A 10,902-nucleotide genomic window follows, 5' to 3' on the forward strand; every position below is an offset into this window, starting at 1 on the left:
CCGCACAGAGTGGATGCCGGAGTCGAACGAAGGGAGAGGGAGAGGGATTCCATTTGTATGGGTTTTTGGGCTCATCTGCAATATGGGCTTGGGGGGGTCATGAACTAGAACCAAATCAATTTTCAGTTTTTTTTTTAATGTTAAATAAATTACGTGGCACATGCCACATTAGTCGGGACAAATTTTCTGGACAAATCTTTGGTGACTGTAGAAGAACTCATGTTAGATTGGCTTGCCAGAGATGAAATAAGTACTTAATAAGTAATCAAAGAGCTAAGCTGCCACCATCCTGGCCCTTGTGTAACAAATTAGAATGACATTCAATGTGGAAAACTTTCTTACGTGTTTACAACCCGTTGGCATGAAACTTCTCGATCAAAGCGTACTACGGAATCTTTTTTATTTATTTATTATTTTTATTTTCTTTCCAGGGCGTACAAAATGATGCAGCTAACCCCATCCATGCATCTTCTTTATAAGATGCCTTTTGGCCTAATGTTTCTAATATAATGCCCTCGTCGATCGATCTCTCATTGTCTGACAGCCCGACTTTCTGTACGACCGACCGATGATGATCTGTTCCACAACACTTTCACTTTAATTAGTTGCTCTAAGAGGAGTGTTCTTCAATCTGTACATCTGAATTGACAGGCATGGGGCCCAAAATTACGGTTTGTAAATACTGTACTAACCAGATGATCTCTATCTCTTAATTAGTACCCATTTTATAATTAATCCAGGATCATCTTTTGTGTCACAACTTTATTTGATCATTTGATTAATCATTTGCTTTTCAGATCTATATAAGTTATTTTTCGCTTTTAATTACTTTTGTTTTCGACATATATAATAGGATTTATTTAGAGTTTCAAACACTTTTAACAAGTTACTACTACAAAAATGGTGATGAAGGTTGACCTGCAGTATCACTACCATCGTTGCTACAAGTAGGTGAAGAGAGTTTTGTCTAGATATCCTCGTGAGTCTCTTCTCTTTGTCATGATCTCTTTAATTGTAATCAGTATTTCCTATAAAAGAAAAAGACTCGAGCTGTTCTTCGTGATGTGTTTGAATTTTGTGAACAAGAGAAATACAAGACCAGATCATATACGAACCAACTTATTCATATATAAAACTTCATCACAAAGTAATTAACAGCATAAAGTTTCAATGTTACTCAATGCATTAGAAACCACCAAGAACCAACTTAAATCACTTCATGACAAATTAATTAGGTCCATCCATCTAACACCTAGCAGAAACCTAAATGCACCACCCATGCCCGAACCAACATGTATAAGTAATACTTGACAAAACTTCGCTTAAAAGCAACACTACACCACCCATTTTCAAAGATTTTGGAAAATATTTTGAATTTTTTTTTCTTTGACCGAAAGAAAAGGAAACAGACAAAATAATTTTTGAAACTATGGAAAGTTTTTTCTTTTTTCTTTTTTAATTCTATAGTTATTATAAAAAAATTATTTATTTATGATAAATTATTTAAGAAAATAAATTGATAATGATTATCTACGATAAAAATAAATTTATTATATATCTTAAAATAATAATAATATTAAAAAAATATTCTAATAATATATTATTTAATTTTTAATTCAATCCATTTCACCTAAATTCATGGTTCAAATAATACTTTAAAAAGACTTTAAAAGTGAAGTCCGTGCCTAAGAAAAAGACTTTAAGTACCGACATATGCTGTTGCCAACTTACCATGTACGAGGGAATGCGTGGATGTCCCTGACAATAGTGAAAAGGAAATTAAGTTGTCGGAAAAAAAAATAGTGTAAAGAAATTATACTATTCCTAATTCGATAACTTAAACGATAAGATTCAATTTATAAGTTTTAAATTAAATTATACTAAATAAATAATATATAATATAAAGGTCTATATTATGAAAATAGTCTGGCAACTTTAATAATGATTAAGGATGGTTTTATGGAAATCGAGACATCTACCGATAGAACCTACCGATTAGTGCATTGTTTTTTTATCCTTAATTTTTATGAAAAAAAATAATCAATTCAATTCATTTTTTAGGTCTCATTTATTTATATATATAAGATATGATCAAAAATTAAAAATTAAATAAAATATTATTAAAATATAATTTTTTTAAATTTTAAAAAAATTAAACTTTTTTAATATTTGATATAAAAATATAAAAAATTATAATTATTAAATAAGATAAGAAAAAATAAATTGAAATGATTTATAGTTCGGTCTACCTGTGTATTTAATGTATATTATGAAATTATAATTATGCATATCTGAGATAAAATAATAATAAAATCTTATTATTTTTTAGTAAAATTAATTTTTTTATATATATTTTACAATTAGCATCCACTACATACATTTGATATTAATAATACAAATGTAATAGTAAAAAAAATAATTTTTTTTATATATTATATTAAAAATATAATTAAATAAAAAATATATATAATATATTATAATAATAAAATAAATGTGCAAGTGAAGGTTTGTTGTATTGTTGAAAGAATGAGAAACTGAAAAGATTGTGAGAAAGAGGGATGAGAGAAAAATAATGATTAAAATATATTTTATAGAGTGAATAATAATTATTTAAATTTAAATAAATACTGTTCATAACTAATTAAATATTTAAATATACATAAGTTAATATAAAAATTTTTAAGATTATATTATTCAAACATCACTTTGCATATTCATATTCAATGCTCTAATACTTTCTAATACTTTAAAAAGTAGGTGAATATCGCGACCACTTTTTCACAACACTACAACATTGTTGCCACCTTAAAGGTGTACGGACATGTGCTGTTGCCATGTACGAGGGAATGCGTGAATGGCCCTGACAATAGTGTAAAGGAATTATCCTATTCCTAATTCGATAACTTAAACGATAAGATTCAATTATAAGTTTTGAATTAAATTATACTAAATAAATAATATATACTGTAAAAGTCTTAGAATATTATACTTAAAATAGTCTGCCAACTTTAATAAGGATTAATGGTTTTTACGGAAATCGAGAGGCCTACCGACAGAACCTAGTGCATTGTTTTTTTATCCTTAATTTTTAAGAAAAAAAAATCAATTCAATCAATTTTTTAGGTCTCGTTTAATCATATATATATATATATACACTACAAGAAAAATAGATTTTTGTGACCATTTAATTACGGCGAAAATGTTATTTGTGACTAAAACAGTCTCATTTTAACTGTAAATAATCATTTCGCTGGAATTAAATGACCACAAATAAACAGTTTTTCTTGTAGTGATATATATATATATATATAAAAGAGAAGATGAAAATTAAAAATTAAAAACTGATGTCACTGTTAATGATTAAAGATGGAAGGTGACGTGGATCGATCAGAGCCAGCTGCACAGCACAAATGCAAAAATTTAAAAACATATCCACTTTTCTTGTAGGCCAAACAGCCAGTACCGCACGCTCACGATAAAATGCCGAAGGTCTCTTCGTGATAGATCATCGCATGCAGCAGAAATACAACGTGGGAAACCTGTGTGTTTTGTTTTCCATCCTGCATCTTTATATTGGCAATCTCTAAGCATTCTGTTTCGCAGTTTCACTTTAGTGGAAGTAGAGTAGTAGTGTTCTTCCTGCCATCCTTTGGTTTCGATCAGGTTGATCAAATCCGAACATACAGCAATGGGTGAAAAGGTTTGTAAATTTAGAGACATCTTTCGTTAACCCATGATGCATTTCATTCATATTATGATCTCATCATTTATTATTCTTCGATCGTTTCTTTTTTGGGTTTCCAGCTGATTTCATTTTGTCGGCAGATGATGATGATCATCAACAACTTTCTATTTGTTTTGTCAGAAAGTACTGTTCTATATATATATGTTTTTCTTGGCTGGGAATATTATATATATATATATATATGTATTTATGGATTTAGAAATTCCGTACTGATCTTACAGGCCACAGTCATAATGGTGTTTAAGGCTGACCTGCAGTGCTATCACTGCTACAAGAAGGTGAAGAGAATTCTATGTAAATTTCCTGGTAAGTCTCCGTCTCCCTCTCTCTCTCTCTCTCTCTCTCTATATATATATATATATATTTATATATATCTAGCAATATTTGCTTACAAAAGGACTGAGTTAAATATATTTTATATATATATATATATATATGCGTTAACGTTGAACTTTGTTATGAACAACAGAAATACATGACCAGATATTCGACGAGAAGAAAAACTTGGTCACAATCAAAGTTGTATCCTGCTTTCCTGAGAGGATTAAGCAAAAGATCATCTGCAAGGGTGGAGGTTGCATTGAGTTTGTACCTCCACCACCCCCACCGGGGCCTCCAGGGCCTGCAGGGCCTCAGGGGCCCGCAGGGCCTGCGGGGCCTGCAGGGCCTAAGGGACCACCTGGGCCAGTTGGGCCACCTGGGCCTGTGGGACCTCCCGGGCCATGTGGGCCCGTTGGGCCTGCGGGGCCTACTGGGCCAGTGCATTGTGGGCCACCAGGACCTCCAGGGCCTCCAGGGCCACCCGGGCCTCCGGGACCAAAGCCAGTACCATGCTGGCCAGCAGGCGTTTATCCACCCGGAGGATGTACTTGTGGTTGCGGCGGTTGGGGTTCGAGTTGCAATTATCCAGGATGGACACCCCCATGGTGGTGGAGGCCGCAACCGTATCCTAGTGATTGTCATGCGCCTTGTAATGTGAGCCGTTATGAGTACTGCAGTGAAGGAGATTCCACAGGACGCGCAACCATGTAAATGTAAGCTGGTCATCATCGTGTCTCTTACAATATTAAAATAATTAATGTGATCCCGCGTACGTACGTATTATATGAGAGACATAATAATATTACTCATTAAATCTTGTACGTCCATTTAATGATTTCAATTCTATATATGATTGATCTTTAATATATATTGATCTCTTGCTGCATATTTATCTCTAAACCTTTTAGGTTTGGCACTGTCGTTGCAAACCTCCATGCTGATTTATTCAAGTTTACCGTGCTCAGCATGCCTAAGAGCATTTCCATTGGATTCTTTATAATTTTTTTTTTCTTATAATTTGGAAAATAAAATTAGGAAATACTCTCAAAACCTTCTTCCATCTTATTCCTATTTAAGGAAAAAAATTTAGGGAATGAATATGGGAAATTACTATTCATCCCCTAAATCATTTTTATCAATATTTTATTCATTTCAATTAAATTAATTCTTCTTTCAATCATCTACACTTTCTCTCATACTTATATTTGTTATAACTTTAAATAATAGTTTTAAAAATATTAAAAATAATTTAAATTTTTATTTAAAATATTCACTAGAGTAATAGTTCAAAACATAAAAAAATATTGATTATTTAAATTTGTAAATGGAAGTGAGAAAAAATAATAATAGAGAAATAATAGAGAAATATTATTTCAATAGAACTGGGAATGGATAGAGAATGAGATGTAGAAGGTTTTTGAAATATGAGTAAAATTTAGCAAAAAACATTTAGGGAATGTACTTTTTAACTAAATTATATAGAATTTTATGGGGAACTCAATATGAATGCTTAATTTCCAGAATTGTCGAGGATTTTTCGTCCACATGAGAAATTAATATAATTTGTTGGGTATTTGTGAATTAATGAGAAGTTAAATTCTCAATCAATTTCATTGATTAGATTTCTCACTTGAATTTACTTGGTCATGAGAACGTATACACATGATATTTGTTAATTTGGTGGAAATTAGTCACTCAACTCGAGTAGTACTACTAATTCCAGATTGAGAACAAGTCCAAATTTGAGATTAATGAGTAATTAATGCTAGATACAGTACTGATTTTAAGGTATGCAACTTCACAAATTCTTTTTTAAAAATAGTAGAATTTGCTATTAAAAAATAATTTGTTATTAAAAAAATAATTTCAATATGAAAGTGAGAGTGAAACGTGAAAAGAAGTATGGAAGTTAAATGCACCTACTGTTGTAAAATCTTTCTTGTGGAAAGTAGTTAACAACTGTTTACCCACAAAGGAGAACTTGTTAAAGAGGAAAGTTGTTGAGCCACCCATGTGTCTCATATGTAGTAGGAAAGTGGAGTCAGTTACTCATTCACTTTGGAGTTGTGCAGCTTCCTCATATGTTTGGGCAGAAAGTGAAAGTCCTATAAAAAAAATGGCCATGTGTTGAGTTGGACTTCTATCACCTGTGGGAAAGGTTAGTGAAGAACTTAAATCAAGGAGAACTGGAGAAGGTGGTAGCCATCATGAGGAATATTTGGTTGAGAAGAAATAAGTTTGTTTTTAAAAAAAAGTTTTCTAGTCCTTACAAAGTTAAAAGAACAGCTCTGGAAAATTTAGAAGAGTGCCAAAAGGCGTAAAAGGACTTAGTTTGCAACTTCAGAGCTGCATGGTCTAGGCGTGCAGCGGAAAAATGGAAGAGACTAGGGGAGGGCATGGTGAAAGTTAATTGGGATGCCTCTTTTGACTCCAAGAGATTGAAGATGGGGGCATGTATCATTTAGAGGGATGAAGATGGCGAGGTATTAGCATCTTTATGTATGAGTAAAATGAATGTTAGACACCCTATACTTGTTGAAATTTATGCACTATGGGGGGCTGTGGAGTTTTGTTTGGAATAACATGAAGAGCATTGTTTTTGAAGGAGATGCACAAACAGTGATAAGAGATGTAAATAGCAAAGAGGTGGTTTGGATGTGGTATGGTACCTGTAGAATAGATTGGAAGATACAATATACATACAAGGAAAGCAACACAGTGGCACATCAATTAGCTAAGTTAGCTTTGGAAACAACTCAGGAGGAATTAGTATGGATTAAAAATGGTCCATCGAAGATCTTTACACTTGTAATATAGGACAAACTTTGTATCCCTTGACATTAGTTTTGCAATGAAATGATACATATTTACTTCAAAAAAGAAGATATTAATATTGGAAGGTGATACGACGTACGATCGATCGAGGTGGTTAATGTTGTATTTATTTTTATAAATAATGGATCAACATTAACATTTAGTCATTGAGTCCATAATGAGATAGGTCATTTTAATAGACACATATGGAGGCCCCTACTCTTACCCCACTTTAAAATAGAATTAGCCCATTGAGTTTTATTTAGGGTTTTTGCTCCTTCTCTTCTCTCTCTTAGGACAAGAACCAAAAATCAAAATAGAGGGGTAGAGAGTAGTCCTCTCCGTAATCGGAAAAATCTCCCCTTTTGCAGGAACCCTAAAGCTCTATGGAAAATCCATCATAAGTTATTGGAGGTATGAAATCTCAATTTTATTGAACATATATTTTGATTTATGGGAAGAAATTATCACATCTTGTGAATCAAACAGTTGGTATCAGCGTCTTCTTCCTATTTTTCATCGTTGTGTTTTTTTATTTTTCGCTGTTGTGACTTGTGAGTTCTTCTATGCGTGGGGTTGTTTTTTCAGTGAACTTGACTCTATCCTTGAATCCTTGATTTTTGGTGACTGAGTACAATTTTTGGCAAACTCGTATAATAAAGCAACTGGATGGAGAATTTTTTTTTTCTTGTCTCTGGAGCTTTATCACTTGTTCAATGTGTTTATTGGATATTGAAAATCTTGTGGGGTCGCTAGCTCTTGAAACTTTTTATTTTTATTTTGTAAAATATTCCTCTTATTCTAAATAGTAAAGACTTGTTTAGATGCCATAAAAAAATAAAAAGGATAAAGATAATAGTACTGGTTGTTCATGTGCTATTATATATATATATATATATATATATATATATATATTATGGCAATAAAGAATCTTGTATGGAGATGCTTTTGATATTTTTTTTTTTTGTCTTTTTTGTTGTAATACCGATGGTTTGGAGTGGGTATATACTTACCTCTCATGGGACTAGTCATAATAAATTATCGGAGTAGTTATATTGATCATGCTTTCGCTTAATGACATTATACTAAGATCCATACGGATAGTGAATTTTTGCCCCGTCTGCAAACCATTATTTGGTATGATGCTTGGGACGATAAAGATAATAGTTAAGTGCTTGGCATTTGGTGGCCTAATCCTATTCTCTCGGTAGTGGGTCATTTTAAGTTCTTGTATTTAATTATTTTGCTTTATCATGCGTAGAAGACTTTTATGTATCTTGGGCTTTAGCATAGTACGTAAGAGTCTATTTTGAATAAGACTCTAGTATAGATATAAGATTGCCTAATTGAGACATTTATGGGTGCATGTTTCTTCCTCTATATGGATAATAAATTTTGTTATATTCTCCTCAGGTTATGGCAATGCGGCTCTGTCTCTCTCTTTGTCTGCCATCAAGAGTTTAACGGGAACCAATTATGAGGATTGATATAAGTCTCTCACTATTAATTTGGCTATCATGAATTTGGATTTTGCTTTGAGGGTCGATGCGCCTGTTGAACCCACTAGTGAAAGCTCTGCAGATGAAAAGACTTGTTTTGAGCAGTGAGTGCATTTTAATAGGACTTGTCTCATGATTATGAAATATACTATTGATAAGTATTTTAGGTAGAGCATAGCTAATATAGATAGTGCTAAAAAATATCTTGATGCCATTGGGAAGAAATTTACTAAGTTTGATAAGGCAAAAAAGGGAATTCTAATGAAACTTCTTACTACCACAACCTATGATGGGGTTAGTGGAGTCCAAGAGTACATAATGAAGCTTACTCATTTCTTTAACAAACTCAAAGAAATGAAAGTTGAGTTAGCAAATAGCTTTCTTGTATGGCAAGTGCTTGAATATTTGTCATCTCAGTTTGATGCATTCAAGACCACTTATAATGCTCAGAAAGACGAATGGAGCTTGATTGAAATGACTGCTATTGTAACTCAAGAAGATGACATGATAAAAAAGGCCAAGTCTCATGCTGCTTTTATGGTAACTGTTGATAAAGGGAAGAAGAAGTTCTTCAAGTGTAGTAGTAGCAACTTCTGTAAGATGAAGAAATCTGAGAGACCTCCTCAACAAGCTAGTGTAAGTGTTCCAATGGGCCTAAGAATGAAGTTTTTAAGGGAATGTGCAAGTTCTGTTATTTGTTTGGGCACAAACAGGTTGATTGTAAGAGATTTAAGACTTGGTTAGACAGGAAAGGTACACGTTCGCTACTAGTGTGTTTTGAGTCTAATTTTGTCGATGCGCCTTCTGATACTTGGTGGCTAGATACTGGTGCAACCATTCACACTACAAATTCTTCACAGGAATTAAGGAACTGCACAAGACCAACTGATACAGAGTTGGCTATAAATATGGGCAATGATGTGAAGGTTAAAGTTGAACATATTGGTGTTGTCATACTTATTTTGGCTTCTAAGCATGTTTTGAACTTGTCTGATACTACTTTTATACATTCCATTAGAAGAAATCTTATCTTTATTTCTATTTTAGACAAATGTGGTTATGTTTTTCATTTTGGAAATGAAAAGGCTACAATCTTTTATGACTCTGTTGTGGTTGGTACTGCTACTTTATATGAAGATTTGTATAAATTTGACTTGCTTCCTACTTTAGATTATGCTTTTCTAGTGTCTCTATTGTGAATGTTGTAGATGGTTTTAAACGTACTAGATTTAATGAAAACTCTTACATGTTGTGGAACAAAAGGTTGAGTCATATTTCTAGAGAAAGAATGAAAAGGTTGATTAAAGATGGTATTCTAGTTGATTTAAATTTTTCTGATTTTGAAACTCGTGTTGCTTGTATCAAACGGAAGCTTACAACAAAAATTAGAAAGCAAAAGATTAGCAGAATTCTGAATATTCTAGATTTAATCCATATTGATATTTGTAGTCTCATTTCACCTGTTGCTTTGGGAAATTATAGATATTTCATTACCTTTATTGATGATTATTCTCACTATGGTTGTATTGAACTCATTCGAGAAAAATCAGAATCATTGGAAGATTTTAGGGTTTTTAAGGCTGTTGTGGAACTCCAAAATATTAAGAAAATCAAGGCGGTAAGATCAGATAGAGGAGGTGAATCTTATGGGAGATATGATGAAATTGGAAGAAATTCTGGACCTTTTGCTAGATTTCTTGAAGCATATGGTATCGAGGTTTAATACACAATGCATGTAACTCCTGAATAGAATGATATCGTAGAAAGAAGAAATCGTACTCTTATGAATATAGTGTGGTTTATGCTTAGTCATTCCACTTTGCCTGAATTTTTGTAGGGTGAGACTTTGAAAACCGCTGCATATATTTTGAATCAATTACCAAGTAAGTCGGTTCCTAAAACTCTTTATGAGTTATGGTCAAGTAAGAGGCCTAATTTGCATCATTTTCGTGTTTTGGGTTGTAAAGCGAAAATAAGGCCTTATAATCCTTAGCAGAAGAAACTTGATCCTAAAACAATTACTGGTTATTTTGTTGGCTTTGTGTGGGATTAAGAGGTTCTAGATTCTATTGCCCTTTTAATGTTACCAAAGTTGTTGAATCTGATCGAGCTATTTTCTTTAAGGATGTTAGTGACAGTGGGAGTTCCGTGCCACGCGAAATTGTATTTAGGGAGGAGCGTGTTGTTATACCTGTTCAAGTTACTCCTCCATTAGTGGCTGCACTACCATTGACAGAGGGAACCAGTACTATTGTCCGAGATCCTGTTGTTGACAATATAGTTGATGTTGATGTGGAGACTGATGATATTGTTATGAGGAGATCACAAAGAATTCGTAGACTAGCAATTTCAGATAATTATATTGTCTATTTGCATGAGCATGAGTTTAATACTAGTATGTCTCTTGATCCAGCATCTTTTAAGGAGGCAATTGATAGTCCTCAATCTTCATGTTGGATGGATGCTATGCATGATGAGATGGCATCAATGTGTCATAACGAAGTATGAGACTTAGTTGAACTA

The 10,902-nt window shown here is 32.8% G+C and overlaps 1 protein-coding gene across 1 annotated transcript; it reads left to right on the forward strand.

Annotated features, from left to right (window-relative positions):
- Positions 1–3,451: 3,451 nt before the first annotated feature.
- On the forward strand, positions 3,452–4,573 carry LOC109015201 (cuticle collagen 2-like; the record flags this gene model as incomplete). Its single annotated transcript, XM_018997683.2, has 3 exons — positions 3,452–3,700; positions 3,967–4,051; positions 4,215–4,573. Coding segments are annotated over exons 1-3 (456 nt in total), but the record flags the coding sequence as incomplete, so codon positions are not given.
- Between the last annotated feature and the right edge of the window lie 6,329 nt (positions 4,574–10,902).

The sequence above is a fragment of the Juglans regia genome, chromosome 4, assembly GCF_001411555.2.
Source record: "Juglans regia cultivar Chandler chromosome 4, Walnut 2.0, whole genome shotgun sequence".
In the NCBI taxonomy this organism is placed as follows: domain Eukaryota; kingdom Viridiplantae; phylum Streptophyta; class Magnoliopsida; order Fagales; family Juglandaceae; genus Juglans; species Juglans regia.